Source organism: Barbatula barbatula (assembly GCF_947034865.1).
Source record: "Barbatula barbatula genome assembly, chromosome: 16".
Taxonomy (NCBI): Eukaryota; Metazoa; Chordata; class Actinopteri; order Cypriniformes; family Nemacheilidae; genus Barbatula; species Barbatula barbatula.
The window spans coordinates 5,257,690-5,277,601 of record NC_136779.1 but is presented as its reverse complement, the minus strand read 5'-3'; the positions used below and the strand labels follow the sequence as shown (position 1 = coordinate 5,277,601).

Genomic DNA, 19,912 nt, shown 5'->3' with positions numbered 1-19,912 from the left:
CGCGTGGAAACATGAGGAGACAAACAACCACAATTCGATATGCCATCTATTACATCCGTGTCAGCACATGTTTTCTAAAAGTGTCTGATCCGTTTCAATAAATTACAGATCAGCCGGCAGCTGTACAGTTAAAAAAAGATGCAGAATTCAAATACATTTATTTCAGAAAGGCCTTTTCATGAAATACACATATTTAATATCAAGCAGGCATAAAACATCTATTAATGTACAATTAGGTCACTGCTTCTATTCGTAATGTGAATTCGACGGTAATAATGTAAAGAGCAAACAACATAGACAGCAAGAATCCAACAAAAAAACCATAGATTATACACACAAAATTTTACAAGCAATTATACACAAGAGATTGAGTAAGGTAAATTATATTTAACGGGTTCAATCAAAATATTAAATTAATCAAATAATTATATATGTAAGGTTTAAAAATAAAATAAACAATGGATCTGGTGGTGCTTCCGTAGTGCCTACATCTTGCGAAATGGACTATTCAAGTTAAGTGGGGTACTTATCACTGATCGACCGAGTAACCTGTCTATCAAAATATAAAGGAAATAACCGTGCATTCACAGTATGCTCTTAATTCTATCCCCATATTAACAGATTGCGATCATGAGACGTGACCGAGAAGAGTCCCTTCAACTAAATGGTAGGTGTGAAAGAGGTAAAATATTTCACAAATATGATCTCTAGCCTAGTATCTTTGAATAATTATTTGAAAAGGTGAAGAACATGGGAGAACTTCTATTTAGGCGCCACAGAATCTTCGTACTGGTTCAAAGGTACCATCCTGGCCGCCAGCAGTAGGAGAAGGCCTGTTATGACCTCCAAAACCCAAGAGAGCCAGGCCATGTCCATAGACCAACCGAACGATGTGTGTACCTGTGCCATCTGTTCATGCCCCACGCTCCTTTCTGCCTCTTCCAGAGCCTTCTGAGAGTACCTGATGTAAAGGCTCACCCCAGAAAGTGTGAGAAGACCTGAGAATACACATGCACAAGCACGCTTGAATGCACCCACACAACCAAAGCCAATTAAGGCATTTAGACTTCATCTTGTTCTAACAGATGTTACTTGAAATGTCAAGACAAGATGTTCTTTATTTAGCGGTACATAGATACATGAGAAAAAAGAGAGTTAACCATTAGTCTCCGATTGCTTGCAATAAATAATGTTTAATGAGAGCAGATCTAACATGACATCCCTTAAATGGCAATCAAGATCTTTATTATACATAATAGATGAGAAGCAGTTGACAGACAAGCCATGTGTGTAGGATCAAGTATAACTGAGTAAAGACCTATTTATATCTATATTAGCGGAGGTTAGATCAAAATGAATATGATGATAAGATAAACCAGACAGCTTTTTCGCAGTAAGAATCTGACCAATGACCAATGTTGTTTATTTCTCGTGAAGGGTTCTTGAAAGACATTAAAATAATTTGCCCAATTTATAATGGCTGTAACTCATTGCAACTGTGCTGAATTGTCTTGGTCCGGCGATCTTATTCCCTCACCATTTGATATTTGCATTAGTAAAGACATTTAGAGTTCCCATACTGTCATTTAGAAACTTTTTAAGGGACAAAAAATGCTGAATGCGTTCGATCAGCTGAACCAGAACTAAATACAAATGTACATTCTCAATTCAGATCAAACAACCCACGAGCACTGTTGGTGTCAGAGCGGAATGCCAGTAACCCACATGAATCCTTAAGCGTCCTCAGCATCTGCTGTCCCAGAATCAAAAGAACCATCCGCATGAATAAGCCAAAACAGAGAGGAAGTCAAACTCTCTCATAAATGCAAAACACCCCAGTGTGCCTGATGATCCCAAGACACGGGGCATTATTACCGAATCTTCATTAAAATGTAATGTGTTAATGTGGAACCACAGCAGCAAAAATCACATCTAATTGAACACTGACAAAATGAGAATGGATTTCTGCACCGGCTGTAATATGCACATAAAATTAAGAGGCAATAACGAGCGAGAGAGAGCGAGAGCGAGAGCAAGAGAGAGAGAGAGAGAGAGAGCTTTGAGCATGGCTGAGAGTCTAGACAGGAGTTGCTTTTGATCTTACAGTACAGTTGTCGGCTCATTTAGAGTATACAGCTTGTATTATGCTGATTAACTCTCTTTCAGAAATGCAAACACATCAACAAACTTATAGCCATGGAATGCCATTGATAGGAACGATGTTAAAGGGACAGTTCGCCCAAAAAAGGAAAATTCTGTCCTTATTTACTCACCCTGAAATTGTTGCAAATCTGTGTAATATTCTTTGTTCTAATGGACACAGAGAAAGATATTTGGAAGAATGCTTGTAACCACACAGTTCTTGGCTGTAATCGTTCCTACTATGGAAGCCAATGGTGGCCAAGAACTGTTTGGTTAAATGCCTTTTTTGCAAATATCTTTCTCTGAGTTCCCCAGAACAAAGACATTTATACAGATTTGGAACAACTCGAGGATGAGCAAATGAAGACAGAATTAGAATTTTTGGGTGAACTGTTCCTTTAAAACAAAACTTTTTGAAGACAGCAATGAACAGTTCACCTAAAAATGGCAAATCTTTAATAATTTACTCACCCCTGTGTCATTCCAAAACTGTATGACTTTCTTTCTTCTGTTAAACACCAAAAAAGATATTTTGAAGAATGTTGGTAACCAAACAACATTGTCCCCTATTGACTTCCATTTTATGGACAAAAAACATTTTGAGACATTTCTCAAAATATCTTCTTTTGTGTTCTGCAGACAAAAAATTAGTCATATACAGGTTGAAAACAACATGAGAGTAGTTATATGATGACAGAATATATTTTTTTTTGCAGAACTATCCCTTTAACAATTAGTTAATACAATATATCCACCGACACCAGACCATCTGTTCTACTAAAAACGCTATAAAGTTTCTTCATCCTATAACCTTTTAATTAGAACCCCATTATGTATCCCACATGTATTTCTCACCTATTTACACCACAGTCATTCTTTCTACTGTATTTTTGGTGTTCCTTGTCAAAATGATGACCAATCTCTGAACTAAGTAACAAGACAGGCACTAGACTTACATTCCAACCTTTTATTAAATAACTTTCATGTGCTCCCTCTTAACACAGTAATTAATGCAGGAGATCATTGACTGACTCCATTCTATTAAACCTAAGAATACTTTTATTCAAGTCACTCGGCTGCAAGCTTTTAGATGCTGTGTGCAAGGTAAAGTGCAAGCCAGCTGTGCCACAGTTCATAAACAAAAAAACAATGCCTGTCTGTATATGTATAAGGATCAAAGCAAAATTCTCCTGTCTGTGATTTTTATCCTGATTTGGGATTGCATATGGAGGTAGGGGTCTTTGGTCTAAATGAGGTCTGGCTGTTTTCAGCTAAAAGTAGATATGTTTCGTGAGGAACAAAAGCAATAAAATCCCATTTAAGTAAGAGTCTGATTCATGAGGAATTTCTGACTAGATCAGACTGGCTGGAGGCTGTATTATCAAGCTCATAAATCTACAAAACCCTTTTTTGGTTTTCCTATTCTCTTTTACCTTTAGATTGCTTATTTCAATCACCGAAATAGCTGGAGGGATGTTCTCTATTATCCTTTCAATTTCACAAGAGGAAAGCGATGAACCGCAATAACTTTAGTCCCATAAGACTTTGACATAAGAATTGCTCAAGGTGAAGCGTGATTTTAGCCTTCCAGCTCCCAATGTCCTCCGTGTCATTCATAGAACTGAACGGCCAAATGGGTTGGGATCAAAGGCGAAGTCTATATACGTTCACTGTGGATACTGAACTTCAGAAATAATTGAATGTTTTCACACAAGATTTCAGAACTACACACTGCTCATAAACCTACAGACGGCTTCCATGGTGTTGTTTTCGTGTGCAATATTTTTCAGAAACCTTTTTAAATTTTGTATTCTGGTTGAAAGCCTGTTTTCAACCTGATAGCAAACAATCCTCCACCAACGCCTTGACTTCAACGTGATGATTTGCTAATTCTACTCTGGCTGTGCGTTCATGTATTTTGGAGGTGTGGCTACAAAGATATGGCTCAAAGGGGGTGTGCTGTTTTTCTCGGTTATACTTACGACCTTGGTATTGATGGTCACTTGGAAATAACTTTGTTACCGATCAATATAAGATACTTAATAAAACACTCAAAATGTCTTTATCCCACCTCTTCAGACAGACGCAGCCAAAAGCTTGTAATAGCCTGGCAACCAACCTTTTATAAGTGTCCACATTCATCCCTTACATTTCCAGTACTTGCCAAAAATCCATTTCATTTTACTCACTCATTAACTCCTTTCAAAGCGATCATGATTGCATCTTAACTCTGTAGAGAAAGCATGGGGATGTTCAGACTTACTGCACAGAAGAAAATATGAAGCAGATCCGATCAGCAACGTCCGACTTCTTGCTAGGGAACTGACAAGGCCACAGATGCCTCCAAACACCAGCATCACCACACTCAAGGGGAGTAAAACGGCAAGCACACTGTGCATGACTGAATGAGGCAGAGTTAATTGCAGCTGTTAAACCTCACACAGATGATAAATAACAATAACATCTACAATCTTTACCTTGCAAACCTAAAGCCAACAGCGTTTTACAAAATGTTTTGTAAAGCCTTTTTTAGAAAAGAGTTGTGCTTTAAAACACTCACTCTCCATCTGCTTATCTGAATCTGAATATCTTGGAGCATCTAGAAAACAGAGAGCAGAAAAACGCTGTAATATCATTGGTAATTTTATTTGTGCACACAATGCTTTCAGAGCCATAACTGCCCGTCATTCAGAGCATTATCGTGGTTTCCTTTATCTGGGAATTTTAACGTATTTCTGAAGCCTGGGGGTGTCATAAAAATGAATAAAATCCGTAACAAATCATGAGCATTTCTTATGTTAGGTTTTTATCTGATTATGCTTGTTGTCTGTTATAGTTATCTGTTAATCTACTATACATTTTATTTGCAGCTCTATAGCGTATTTTAAAACAATTATATTCGACTGGAAAATTTTACATTTTTGACAAAGGTCTGAAACAATGATTTGCATGCTGCCAGAGGTTCTATAAAAGCTCAATTTATCATCAACATCCAAGGTAAAAATAGAAGAACATACCATCTGTAACTCCCCAAAGTCCAGAGTGTATATACGGAGGGTCAGCGTGGTTAGGGCGCTTGTCTTCAATGATGTACCAATATTCACTTCCAATGGCGAGTGTCAAACAGCTGAAACTAAGCACACCCGTTAAACCCGCGCAGACCACCACGGAGCCAAATGTGATTTTCATCCTGTACGGTATGGCTCCGATTCAGTGTGAGCCAAAAACTAAGCAGGAAACGATGTCATTTGCGCGTGGCACTGCCCGTGCGCCGCGATTAGGATGCTGAACCAAAGAGTCGCTCACTTTCCAATAGCTGATGCTCCTAGCCCGCCAAAGATGCAGAAACGGATGACACGTGAGGTTATTAAAAGAAAACTGAATGTCGTTTCAGTGAAGAAAAGGTGTGTTGTCTGACCGTACATTCCGTGTGCACAGCAGCAAGTGTCCAACTCAAACCGGGCGCAAGAGTGATGGAGGAAACATGACGCAGGGTGCATAACCAACACCCTCTCCAAGCGTCCATCAATCTATCACTTCTAATTAATAATGAAACAAAATGTCCTGTGCCAACACACAGGCACAGAGGAAATTTGGACAGTTTTATTGAATCTTTTTCGTACTGAATAGCATAGTACAATTATTGGTGTCAAGCAAATTGGTATCTGAACAGTTAATTTAGCAAAAGCTCATACTATCCTTGCAGATTAAGCCCATCTATTGTTACATTCATTTAAAATGCTTCTGTCTTGTATACGCTATATGTAGGCTTAAAACGAATAGGCATTGTCCTCATTGCTATAAGGCTTCTACATTTTTAATATGTTAGAATGTATGTTTTTTGTTTGTGCGTGATGTGTTTACCATCTTTATTGCTGCACCAAAAATTGTCCCTTGGAGTTAATATAGACTTGAAGTTGAATAGAGCACTTTCCTTTTTTATAACAAAACATACCGAACACAAGCTATGGCAAAGTAGTTTTATTACAAGCATTGTTTGAAATAAATATTATAAAGGATGAAAACAGTGTATCAAAGGATGATTATGTGATAGGCGAGATTATATACAGATTTCAGTTTGACAGACAAACGATGATTTGAAGTGGGAAAAAAAGAAAAAGCGCTCTTCATTCCTCATCCATCGCAGACTGGATGATCTGGGCTCTCTTGAGCTTCACCGCATCTTCATATTTATCAATGGCTTGGCCACACTTTTTTTTCTGGAAAAGCACAAAATGTCATATGCATGCTTTACATATGTTCGTGAAAGATTAAGTATACTACAATTATATGATACTTATAATATAAGAATGTGTATACATCTTTTTTAATGTTGATTTGAGGATAGCAAAATAAAGTAAACTGTGACATGTCTTACAGTAGAGAACAAGTAAATTGATACAAAAAATGGGACCAAATTATTCAGACACTTTGATCTGACTTTGCTTAACTGCTAACGTGACCTTTTTACGCCACTTACTGAATAAAATTGCGCATTGCTTGGTAATTGGTTACCCTTAATTTTGTACTTGACTTTATGGAAACTAGACATACATATACAAATATATACACATACATATATATATATATATATATATATATATATATACACATACATATATATATATATATATATCTGTGCTTTAAAATTGATTTTTCATTTATTTATTGGTATTTTGCTTTGGTAACAAAACTCCTACAGTTCAATCATTTAGAAGTAGACACGTCCTGACCTGTAGATGCTCATACTTACAATAATAAACTTCTGTCTTTCTTTTTGAAGTTTGAGAAACTCCTCCACTGTGAGACTATCCACGGTCTTCTTCAGTAAGATAAAATCACAATTTGGTGCATGTGCTTTATGCTCTTTCCTAGGAAACAAGCAAAAGTGACAAGAGTAGCTTCAGTATGTTGCACATCCGAGGAAAGTATCGCGGAGAGCAGTCAGAGACATGTGCTTACTCCGGGTCATCCTCCGGCTCCCATCCCTCCAGCTCTTTCAGACAGAAGAAACACTGCGCTACATCTGGACTGTTGTCCGTCGGAGTGTGAATAAAACCAGCTTTGGCCATCTATAAAGCAATGCGACATTTATGAAGCGCAAAATATTGCATTTAAACACCCAATGTTACCATAACCAGTGAGTCTAATGGAGTTGTTTTTGCTCCCAGTGTGTAACGTTACTTACGTTTTCTGGAGTGCAAACGCAACCCTCTTCAAACGGCCACCCAACGAACGTTTGCAGTCTGTTCTCATAAATGTAAAGTTTAGTTGGATCGTTAGTCGAGTCATTTCCAAGATCCATTTTCTTGCGGTTGATATTAAAGCAGGAAAAGTACAAAAATTGCACTGCTACGCAGGTTTGTTTGTGACTGTCGCTGCTTCCGGCTAGAGTTTGAAATTTCGAGCGCAAGGTTTGATTGGCTACGGAGCGCCACTTGCACGCATGCGCAGATGGCGAGGGAGGAAGTTTGTTTTAAATCGTTAAATTATTTAGTTTTACTTAGACATGGTGAAAGACAATGGTCAAATTGGTTTTATACGCATAACATTTATTTGTTGTTTGACGGTTGATAATGTAATTAAATTGCAATTCAGTAAATGTCTCTCTCTCATTTATATGGGGTAACATTTTGTCCAGTTCTGCTTTCAACTCTCACTTTATGCTTTATGCTCTCCATCCTTTCTATATTTGGGGTAAAGATAGTATTTTGCTTGATACTGGACTCAAAGATCTTTGCTAGTCCTGCGTGTTCAAAATTTGGAAGGATGAGGGGAACAAACTGTTTTAAAAGTAATAGAGTTTATTCATCAGATTTAAAAGGTCTTCACATCGATGGTTTGTTGCCGTCTCCATACGAGTCCAGTCAACAACACAAAATAAAAGCTTCACACATACATTATATACAGAAAACAGAATATGTTAATGTCTTCTCCTCCGCATCCGGGTCATAATTCCCTGAGCAACCAATCAGGTCCTGTTGGACTCTTGCTAACCACGTTCTGTTCTCTGCAAGAGCATCTGGCCGGAAATCTTCTGAAACCAGCCTTTGTTTGCAAGTTGAATTGCCTTCTGTGTCCATGTAATTAGACAAAATTTCAATGGTTATATAGCACACAATATGGTTAAAACAAAGGTTATATGATTAAAACATATCTATTAAACTTTAATCATGTCACGTGGGAAAATTCATTTGATTAAAACAAAATTACTCATCCATTTCTATATCGATTGATCTTAATTCCCACAATACCATGGTTACCATAGTTTTTGTCCATGCTCTGTAGACATCCAACAGATCCCAAAACTGTTTAACAACAGTCAATATTATTAAAATATTTGTTTTAATTATTAATATAAAATGTGCCCCAGAACTGGGATCTCACTAGTTCAACAGAACAGAAAAAAGATACACACGTTTTCCCTTACTATAGTAGTGGATGAAGTCACAGAACTGACAATTCCTACATTCTTACAAACATCTTTCTTTGTGTTTAACAGAACAAAGAAATGTATTTAGGTTTGAAACTACCGGAGGGTGAGTAAATGATGACAGAATTTTCATTCTTGAGTGAACTAGCCCTTGAATCTTAACAAACAATGCCAGGCTTTCTCTACTGGTGGTAACAGGTACATTGCTTACGCCTGTGGAGTACAACAGCTCACACTGCTGGGACACGATTTCCATGTCCCTGCACACGATTAAGTTAAATGAATTTCACTAAAAAACAAGACTACAATAAATGAGATGAATTTCCACAAATTGGAGAGACGGGATTTTATTCGTAACAATTGTAAAATATTTCCAGATGGATTAAAGAAAGAAAAAAGAAACATTAAATCATAAAAAGGGAATAAATGGATTTAATACTGATTCCTTTCACTGGGAAAGACAGAAGTAATTACTGTGTAGCCTGTTCTCCCCTGGGGTTTCATTTCCCTGCATATTGATTTCTAGAACGCTTAAAGAAATGACAAAAATACATTATTTGTGAACCCTATATATGCAAATATATATATAATTTCTATGTCTTTATGTCAATATAACAAACACAGCAGTCTGTCACCCCAGAGCACAAAAAAGCATTCCTGGAACTGACATTGACAAGGGTTACAAATAATAACATGTAAGACAAACAAATAAAGAGTTAATAAGGGTTAAAAAACAACAATAAACAAAAACGTTGCTTGCGATTGGTTAGTGTGTCATACAGCAAATGTTCTGTTTTTGTAATGTGTGTACATTCTCCAAAAACTGATTTTATATAAGCATGTAATCCATGTGCTGAATAGTGACACTACATTAAATGCTGACTGATGGAAAACAAAGATGTCCAAATGTACTGAATGGTTGCCTCACAACTGTAAATCCAACACGTGACAGGTCCTTAAATGTCCACAGGGTGTCAGTATTCCCAGAGAGAAGAGCTGTCTGCGATCTCCCCATCTCCTTTCAGGATGCCCCCTTGGTCCCCACGGAGGTATTTGCCATTTTTACCCCTTATAGCTATTCGTCCGTGCTCTAGGAATTCAAAGTAGAATTCTTCTGGTGAGTCTCCATCAGAACACACCAAGCCACTGTTGGACACATACCAGAACTTTCCCCCAGCACCTGTAGGAGAACAATGCTGGTCAGTTTTGTAATATAATGATCTGTACTTACATATATTATATATTATATAAAAGGATTGTGCGCTCACCTTCAATGTGATATGCACCGTCATTGAAGTGTAGTGTAAATATGTCATAAACCGAACGATTGGCGTCCAGTGTATTGGAGTTCTTATGGTGACACACATAGCCGTTCTCTCCCCTAAGAATCAGAATGGGCCTGTTGATCAGTTTCAGAATCAGCTGCTCATCTTCACCTGAACAAAGAATACATTACCAATTAAAAAGAGCATGAGACCTCTGACTACACGCCTAAAAGCACACAACATTCACAGACATTTAATTTCAAAACCATCTGCATCAATCTCTCCCTTTCCTGCTTTAACAGCTTCCACATTATTGGAGAGGTTTTTCCACTGGATGTCTGCTGGGATATAAGAGCATCAGTAAAGTGCGGTAGTAATGTTGGGCAATTGGACCTGAACACATTCAGTGTTTCAACTCATCCCAAAAAGGTTCACTGTGGTTCAAGTTTTTGCGGACCGGAATCACTCAATATTTCCTTTATGGACCCGAGGCGCTTTGTACATGGAAAAAAAAGGCTTCCTTCCAGACACAATGCTATCAGCACACAATTCTCAAGAATGTATGCATTAATATATGTTAGCATTAAGATTTATATGCACACCTCCTGAAACATTTTTTATGTAACCTCAATAAATGTTTAATTTAATCATTATTAATCATTTTTTTCAAGATGTAAACATTTCCCATTTAGAGTCAGCAGAAATAACATCTAATGATTACCTTTAGATACTGAATAAATTGTTCTTTTTATTTTATTTATGGGAACTATCGGATCTGTACTCACCCGCAGAGTCACTGACAGCAGCAAGCTGGCCATTTTTCTTGGTGCAAACATATTTTCTGTTGCTGGCCTGCAGTGCCACCCGTCGACCAAGCCACACTATGTCAAACATTGTGTTGGCACCGCTGCACACAGATGGGATAGAGAAAAATTGTGCTTACATGTGTGAAAAAAACATTGACATATAGATGGGATGTTCATACAAACAAAACAATGTGTTGACAGCACCACCAAGTGCACAATGATTACACTTTTTAGCAAAAGTTGTATCTGCATAACCTGACAAACAATACACACTTCTTTGTGTTACGGTTGCATTCATCACACATAGATGCATACAGTCATTGTGTTTGATAAAATGTCATTGATTTTGTTTTCTTCTCAAAAGTTGATTCTTACACTTCTGTGGCTGTTGACTGGATGCCTCCGTGAGAGACAAGCGTCCAGTAATTTCCTTCATTTGTTCTAAATGTGCACTTTTTCGATTCTCTGTCGATTTCCATTTGAAACGTCTCCATGTCGGTCTCATCATCCTGATTGGCTGAGACGCTCACTCCTGTGGAAGCAAAGACAAACACACATGACATATGGAAACGTTTGTTTTTGATAAAAAAAACTGTACATTGCGTATGCATATACAAGCGATAATCAAAACAATCGCTCTTATTACCCTTCTGCTACTACTGTGCACAGTTACAAAATCACACTGATTGACATTTTGATTATTAAAACAACATGTGTTTCATAGAACACTACAAATGTATCTGCTTAAACAAAACAGCATGTGTTTATCCTAAACTTTCCTCAGTTTGAAATCTTAAATGGAGACAAAGAAACATGATTAAGTTCCCTGCCACACACAACATGCATGAACCTGACTACCCGGAGTCCTGTTTTGGCATTGTAGCAGACATTGTTTATTTAAGAATCACTGTATATGGTCCGAGGAGTTCAGACATGTCACTTCATATGTTTATTTATTTCCATTCAAAACCATTGTTGTTTTAAAATGAGGCTTGCGATGACAGATTCATTCTGCACAGGATTATTTGTAACATTAACAAGAATTATACAACTAGCTGAGGTCTAAACATTTTTCTATCCAAGCCATTAATCTTGATTAAGCTGTTGGTTGTATAACATACGTGGACTCTAATAGACTGTGACATCCAGCAATTATACTTTGTGTATTTTGCCCGGCAATGTATTTGAAACATATCATACATGTTTAGTGGGAAACAACAGAAATAGTATTTAGTAATCTGTCCATGATTCCACATTTCTACTTTCTATTCTGCAGTAGGGCAAAGCTATTTGCGATTCAACTTTTCTCAGGGCACCTGTAAATCCCTGGCACAGAAACCGCGACCTTGGCCGGGTAGAGACCTTGTTGCACACAGCAGTGTTTCCATGCCAATTATTCCTGGGATTGTGTCATGGCTGTGTGTTGGTATAAAATGCAACGCATGGCCACATTCAAGACACGTTTGGGAAAACATAAAAGTATAGCGCAATACACGAGAGTGCTCTTTCACATGTCAGCAGTAAAGGTGTGGCCAGATTTATGCAGTCTTTGTTCTCTGCTCATCTCTCTCAATGCATTTTGTTTTGTTTTACCTGTTCTTGGTTTACTTTTTCTTTTTCTGACAGCGCCATTCAAATAATTAATAAGGATTTTCCGGGCGTTTTATATTTCACCTCTTATTTCATATCTAGTCCAAGACATCCTTTATAAAAAATGAAAATATTTTCATTGTAGTATTTAATTTAATATTATCTAAAATATTATTTCAATTAATTTTATTTATTCTATTTATTTAGTAATTTTATAAAGAAATCTACATGAAATGTATGCAATTACAATACATTTAGATTAATGTAAGAATGGTATACAAAACTAATTTCGAGCATGTGTCAAAAAAATTATACTTTGGATCAAACATGTCAACACTATCAACTGGTGTATAAATTATATAATTATAATATAACAGCATGTAAATGTATCAAATTAAATGAATGACACAATCTAACAAAGCAAAAGCGCCGATATCGTGCATCAGACAGATTGCGGTGGCTAAGACTCAAAGTGGATGTGTGTCTGAAAATATCCCTTGATCATTTTCTTAATCCTCTAACAGGTGTGATCCTGCAGTCTTATTCCCTCGACTCTACCATCCCTCCTGCTCCTCCCGTCCCAGGCTGTGACCTCTCCTAATTCTCTGCATGCAAAAGACACAAAGCTTCACCGTAGGGCCCAGTAAGCAGCTTTTTTGAACACCGCATGTACAATCCCCTCTGCCCAGGGAGGGGCAGAATAAAACCAGTGGGGAGGCCGCGGTAATACCCCAGTTTTGACGGGACGCTGTGGGGTGTCTGAGACATACTGGGGGGAAAAACAGGACTATCAGCAGAATCTGCAGGCATTGATCACTCCAGTGTGGAATGTCTTTTTTGCGATATGACAAAGTGCAGCACACTATTTTCTTTCTTTGGGTTATTTTTATTTTTTAACAAATCATTATGGTCTATGAACAGACTGTATATGTTTGGGGTTTGTAAATTGGATTCTATAATCTGATTCTTAATGGTTTGAAGTGATAAACACATCTGTTATGCTGGATTGAGACAATATATTTACACTTAGAAATAAAAACAAATGAGGTCTAGTTAATATGTAAATTGTTTCTTTTTGTCAACAAAGGATAAATACATAGAACATTTCCAATTTACACTAAAGGGATAGCTTTACCTAAAGATAAAATTCAGTCACCTTCAAGCCATTCAAAACCTGTACAACTCTTTCTGCTGTGAAACACCAAAGAAGATCTTTTGACAAATATCTCAGTAGTTTTGTGCAATGGAAGTCAATGGTCCCCCAACGTTGTTTGGTTAACAACGTTCTCCAAAATATCTCTTTTGTGTTTGGCACAAAAATACACACTGTGAGTAAGTGAGGAAATGAGGACAGAATTTTTTTTATAAACTATCTCTTCAAGTCTTTTGCATTTACCTGAAATCTAACCAAATCTGAAATAAAACAGAATGCAAACTCTCCGAAGCTAAGAAAGAGCAAGCTCCAAACAGAACCATTTTTTTCTTGAAAGACTCGAAAAACAAAGTCAGCTTTCTAATCAAGACAAAATCAGCGGTTGAAAAAAGAAACAGCTATAGATGTTTTTTTTCCAGATCAAACATCACTCTGCAGCAGTGGTTTTCATTTCTTTGGCCCGTTACACTTTATTTTCCAATTTCACGTATGACTCTGCTTTGGTTTTGCACCAAAGATAGAAGAAGAGAGGCCAGCTGGGGCAGGACACTCTATCTCCTCTTCTGATCATTCCTCATCCACGGCATTGTGATTACTGGGCCCAATCCTGAACTCCTGAGAATGACCTCACTCCCATCACAGAACGCTCCCTCTCAATTTACCAACCCATTTTTGTCCAATGAAACTGTACCCGGAGAGGGAGACAGCGAGAGGGCCTTCTCAAAACTGGGTCAAGTAGATCACTGCATGTCGACCTGGTCAAAAACCAGCGGGAGTACACGAAACACTCCATGAGACGAGTGTGTGAGGTTTATTTCAACCTGTGCTTATGGGTCAAGAGATTTGGTTTAGATGTTATCCGGTCAAATCAATTCACTTTTTTTATCGTATTCAGCCCAAAAACTAAGAAGCAATCTCTAAATGCACTAAGGCAGTTACGTGGAAATAAATGATTAATGGTAAAGTGAATCCATGGGTACCACAATCACATTTCAGTCTGTCTTTCCAAAGCATCTCAAGCTAGATTACTGCTATCTCCCTCTCCCTCTTCTTTCTTACCCGTCTTCCTTTATTTCTTCTCTTCTCATTTTCACTCTTCACCCCGGTTCACAATTCGCCATGGAACATTGTGGAGGTGATGAAGAACATGGTAACCGATACACGTATCTGAGTGTATGACTAAAGCGGCCCTGATGCACGCAAAACACTACCTACACATAAACCAACAGACAATACATCTGAGCCACAGTCACTGAAACAAACAAACAGTGACATTTGTGAAAAAGTTATCAATGTCGCTACTCATTTTTATCAGATCATTTGTGAGTTTGTCTTGCACCCCCGGGTGAGACGCCCGGGGGCTTTCTGAACCCCAGACCTGCAGAGCTGATTGGCAGACCTGTCTAAAGTCATCTCTAGTTCCCTTCATCATGTAGAGACCCGCAGAAAGAAATGAACTGCTTCATCCATTAGCAGAATTACTTTACCTAATTGCTTTTCGCACAAAATGAATGTGCAGTAGATGGGAAGAGACGCCTCTCGCTCATTAAGAACAACTGTTCCATCTGGTCTATGTCATTTTCCTTGTCTTTTTTTACCCATAATGAAATGCCTAGATTTTGGTAATATGTTGATCCATTACAGTCCTAATGTAATTCCATGTAATACTGGAGGATTTAATACAGTCACAATGTGACTTAAGATCTGATTTGTTCACATTAGAATCGTGGCTCAAATGTTTTAGATTACAGTGCAAAAACATCACATTACTTATCAGTCGTTTTCAGTAATTTCATTTAATTTCATTTTCAGAAACTTAATTTCATTTATTCCTTTAATTGTGATTTCATGTTCTAATGTTACATCTCTCAAAGCATATTCTTAAAAAAAATCTTATAATAAAATGTTGTTCTTATTAAAATACCCAGGAAGAAAACAAATACACTTAAACATACAAAACATATTTTTTAAACTCTAACACAGTTTTAAAGGTCCAGTGTTATGAAATCCAGCGATATCTAGTGGTGAGGTTTCAGATTGCAACCAACGGCTCACTCCACCCCTCTCCCCTCCCTTGGAAGGGCTACGGTTGCTGACACAAGCATAAGATGTCGTCACGTTTTCACTTCTTTGCTGAATCAAATACCCTTATTTACAAAATGCGGTCTGTAGAGCAGTTTGTCTTTTTAGGGCTACTGTAGAAACAACATGGAGAATTCCATGCAAGGGACCCCTGCACTGTATGTAGCTCATTCTAAGATAATAAAAACATAACGCTTCATTATGCAAGGTGTTTATACAACTCTGTTTTTCAAAAAAATATTTGAATAATAAAGATTTTTTTCCACGGCAAAGATTACGGCCTCTAACATTTTAGTCCTCACAATGTAACTGGTTTTATTCGTATATATAATCGCTGTCTTGTAACTTAATTAGCTTCTAAAATTAAATCCTATTCTTCATTCTCCCACTTGGCTCCAACAGATCCTGCATTGCAATACCAATCTAACTTTCTGCCATTAAATTGCTGTATCCCGTGGGTAAACTAAGCATTCAGTACAAGTCAAGTCAAGTCAGCTTTATTTATATAGTGCTTTTTACAATTTTCATTGTTACAAAGCAGCTGTACAAGAAAACATTGACTATAAGTAAAACATAAATGGTTATGGAAGTCAACATCATGTCCTCCCTAGGGAACTGCAGCAGAGGTCTATGATTTACAAACCTTTAAGGGTGACAACAATAAAAAAGTCCATCCGTCCACACCCATAATGCATTATGTTTCTATTCATTGAGATGTTGTACCTGATCTTTTCTCTGGTTTACTTTCACATTGTCTCTTTATCCCCTCATTGGGTTTTTGCCCATCATCCCTGAACCCAAATGTTCCCGAAGGATTCTCTGATTTTATGTCTCTATTGTGACCCGGCACAGTGCACGGTCCCCAGATAATGAAATGCAGCGGAAGGCTTGTGTTTCTGAAAGCAGACTCCACCATCAGTGAAATGCCCCGTCCACTCTATTATTTATCACACCTTGCCACCAGTGTGAGTGAGTGTTGTGTGTGTACATGTGCTCTATATCAGTGTTTGTTGTTTCCTATGATAAGGCAACGACCAAATAAGGAGAGAAGAGTATTGGTCTGAGAAATTATGCATAAGTGTGTGATAGAAAGAAAGAGTGATGTTACTGACACAGCTTCCCTATGGTGCATACTCAAAGCTATTTCTCAAGTAATTTATCTATTGCAGGTGGCTTAAAATGCTTACCCAGAGCTCTGTTTTGAACATAATGAATAACGTTACAGCATGCAAGATTTACATTTCATACTAAGTTGTCCAGTCAAGAAACTACAATGCAGAGTGTTTGTTAGCCAGTGGATAAAAATCGGCTACGCCTAGCGGATTAATATTGGCTTACTCAGCTGAAGAGACAGCTGCCGTATATTATTTCTGTGAGGTCATGCTCATGGGCGTGACTCAGTGATCACCTGCGCTCCAGACTGGTTTCCATAGATCTGACTATGTGTGCATAGTTTGCCATGCAGCTGCATTTTTGCATGCAAGTTATTTTCATGCTTAGGTACATAAACACTAATTGGGAGCGAGATTTATAGCAGTACATTGTAGATTATGCTGATTATAAGAAGCAATTGAGATTGAATAAAATATTTTGAGGATTAGACTTTTAACTTTATCTTTAAACTGAAGCCATGATATTATGGAGTGCCAATTTGATGCTGCTTGCTAAATTCCTTACAAGCCTGTACTTCATAGTCTAGATTTCTAAAAGAGGTTCTCCAACAGGTATTAGAGCTACTTAAAAGGTGTAATGAGGTCTCGCATACATGTTACACAAGTCGCCACAGGCGTGCAGAGCAGGAGGGGTAACCATTATTTTGGGAATTTCCTTCAAATTCTTTAGTGTTCATGCAAGGTCGCAAAGATCTTGTGGCTTTATCTGATTCTAGAGCAAAAACATAATGCTGGTTTCAGTCTCTAAAAAAATATTTTTCTATGAAAATATAATCTTGATATCTTTGATATTAACTGAGTGAGGTCATGCCAAGACCCGAATCATAATGAAATAAGTTATTTTAATAGTAATTTAAGTAAATGTCAACTTACCCTGTCGGATTGAGACGAATCTGTTATTGGCGGACTGAAACACCACTTGTGGATGGCTCTCCTCAAGATCAAACAGTTCATCCTTGCCAGGTTTAGAGCAGCGTCCGGAACGCAGAGTTCCAGTGGGACCCATTGGGGTCAGGTACTTCCCCTCATAGTCCTTAAAGGCCAACTTGCCTGATTTCAGTTCCAAGGTGTAACCTGTCCCACGGCCACTTTCAGAGGACAGTTTCCCATCATTGGTCAAGAAACGGCTGTCACTAGTCTTTAGACAATATTTGCCGTCCATGTACACGAGAGTTAGAAGAGCATCCACACCCCATGGGATGTTGCTGTCAACAGCGATCTCTCCTTCGGGGGCTGCAAGGTGGGCATAGCGTTTGCGTGCCACACTGAGCAGATTAGCCTGGGGGTGCAGGGCCAGGTGCATGGCCCATAGTTCTGCTTCACCGATGGTCTGAGCAAAGCAGGAAAGGTAGTCCGCTGAACCTCCAAAGAATCGCAGGTAGGGCTCGGACTGAAGGGCCCAGCGTCCATCTGATTGCGCCACGATGAGGAAGCGGCAGTCCTTTTCTTTTGTCTCAGCCTCACAGCTTACTTTGCCGTCTTTGTCGGAGGCCAGGTAGCGACCCAGGTGACTGCGCAGGAAAACCACTTGACCGTCCTGGTCGTCTTGCTCAAGGGTCCATATTTGCTTCTTCTTGAGACTCGGGGCTGATGCGTTTACTTTGAAGCCGAAGGCCTCTGCCGTTAGATAGCGATTCTCGTGATTTATAAGCCCAAATTGTAGCTTAAGGGCTTTACTGCCATTGGAAGGCATTCTGGTTTTAAAATCCACACAGTCCAGAAAAGAAACAGAATCTTAAATGCCTATAGACTTTTTGTTTGTTATCCGTAATGTAGCCCCTTCTTTTTTCAGCTGTAGGCCTTAATGTTTTTTTAAATCTCTTCCCAAGTTACCCGGGTCCTCTGTTGGTTTCGTTCCCGTTCCTTGGCCTCTCCTCTGTATAAAAGACGTCTTGCTCCCTGGGGAGCGTGCAAATGCTCTGGAGATTTTTTTCCTCTGTTTCCTAATCAGCTCAGATTATAATCAGGAGGACTCAACACCTCAATCCAGAGAGCCGTTGACGTCACCCTGATCCCAATGGTTCCACTTCCTCTGTGCCTCTTTCACCCCCTTCCTCTTTCTCATTGCCTCTCCTTCTCAATTTACCTTCGTTTTTCTGTCTCTCGTCCTCTCCAGTACCTGCCGTTGGGATTATGGGATTTCTGCTGTTTTAAAGAGATGTTGATTTAAAACCAAGCCGTTTCTTCTCGATGCCTCGTCTTGACGTTTGATTAATTTGTTGCCTCCTTGTCGTCTTCTAAGTCATTTTACTTCAGTCGCATCTTTGTTTACTTTAAATGGCTCTCCTGTGAGATATCAGAGAGCAATCACGTGTCAGTGCCTAAAATGCCAAATAAGATTCCAGGTTACAAATGCTCACTCACTACGCTTATTGGTATTTTGACCCCTCTCGTCATATTCCCCAATCTTTCTTGTTTTATGTAACCCTTTCTCTCGTCTTTCTATATTGTAATATCGTAGACTCTTACTAGAGGCCCGTTCTTTAGTGTTCCTGCTTTTGTCCTCCCAGTCTCTAACTCTTAGCTGATGCCGTTTTGACACAATGCTGGGTAACCAGAGCCCTCCCCCAGCACCAGTCGTAGTGGCCTGAGAGGGGATCAGCTTCCTAGTGTACACTCAGTATACAGTTACGCGTCTTCTCTGATTGCAAACTCTGTGGTCATCTTTATTACGCCAAAATGTGCATAAGTGTGTGAGTGTATCTGGAGGTAATGCACACAAACAGATGGGCATTCAAAGATGCCTGACATGTAGATACTAACCAATTTACAGTGACTGTACACCGTTTCCAGGCACAAAAGCTGTTTTGCTTAGCATTTCAATGGCTACACTGCCACACGCTTGAAGAATGCTACACATATCATCAATTCATTTCAAATCCTGAGCATGTTTGCAAGAAAAACAGTCTCCTTCACGGACCCCTAATCTGCCTTTCAATTAAGCAACTCTTTTATTAGACCAACCTAATCCACAGCAGCCCCCAAACCCCTCCTCCTCTCCATTGGTGAACCTTCCATCTGTTAAAGACTGACCACATGCGAGATGGGTAAGCCTGCAACACACACACACGCACACTCGCACGCGCGCGCGCACACACACACACACACACACACACAGAGAGACAGAGAGACAGAGAGACAGAGAGACAGAGAGACAGAGAGACAGAGAGACAGAGAGAGAGAGAGAGAGAGAGAGAGAGAGAGAGAGAGAGAGAGAGAGAGAGAGAGAGAGAGAGAGAGAGAGAGAGAGAGAGAGAGAGAGAGAGAGA

At 38.7% G+C, this 19,912-nt stretch overlaps 3 protein-coding genes across 3 annotated transcripts; all 3 read right to left on the bottom strand.

The window, feature by feature from the left end:
• Positions 1-762: 762 nt before the first annotated feature.
• On the bottom strand, positions 763-5,358 carry tmem235b (transmembrane protein 235b; the record flags this gene model as incomplete). Its single annotated transcript, XM_079476838.1, has 4 exons — positions 5,160-5,358; positions 4,703-4,741; positions 4,406-4,543; positions 763-998 (listed from the first exon to the last, which is right to left on the bottom strand). The coding sequence occupies exons 1-4, from the start codon at positions 5,329-5,331 to the stop codon at positions 763-765; spliced, it is 585 nt and encodes a 194-aa protein (XP_079332964.1). The 5' UTR covers positions 5,332-5,358.
• A 381-nt stretch (positions 5,359-5,739) lies between these two features.
• Positions 5,740-7,531, bottom strand: birc5a (baculoviral IAP repeat containing 5a). The gene is made up of 4 exons (XM_079477275.1): positions 7,331-7,531; positions 7,105-7,214; positions 6,896-7,013; positions 5,740-6,362 (listed from the first exon to the last, which is right to left on the bottom strand). Exons 1-4 carry the CDS (start codon positions 7,445-7,447, stop codon positions 6,270-6,272), a joined length of 438 nt encoding a protein of 145 aa, XP_079333401.1. The 5' UTR covers positions 7,448-7,531; the 3' UTR covers positions 5,740-6,269.
• A 401-nt stretch (positions 7,532-7,932) lies between these two features.
• On the bottom strand, positions 7,933-19,169 carry fscn2b (fascin actin-bundling protein 2b, retinal). The gene is made up of 5 exons (XM_079476007.1): positions 17,517-19,169; positions 11,022-11,178; positions 10,626-10,747; positions 9,844-10,011; positions 7,933-9,755 (listed from the first exon to the last, which is right to left on the bottom strand). Exons 1-5 carry the CDS (start codon positions 18,334-18,336, stop codon positions 9,550-9,552), a joined length of 1,473 nt encoding a protein of 490 aa, XP_079332133.1. The 5' UTR covers positions 18,337-19,169; the 3' UTR covers positions 7,933-9,549.
• Positions 19,170-19,912: the final 743 nt, after the last annotated feature.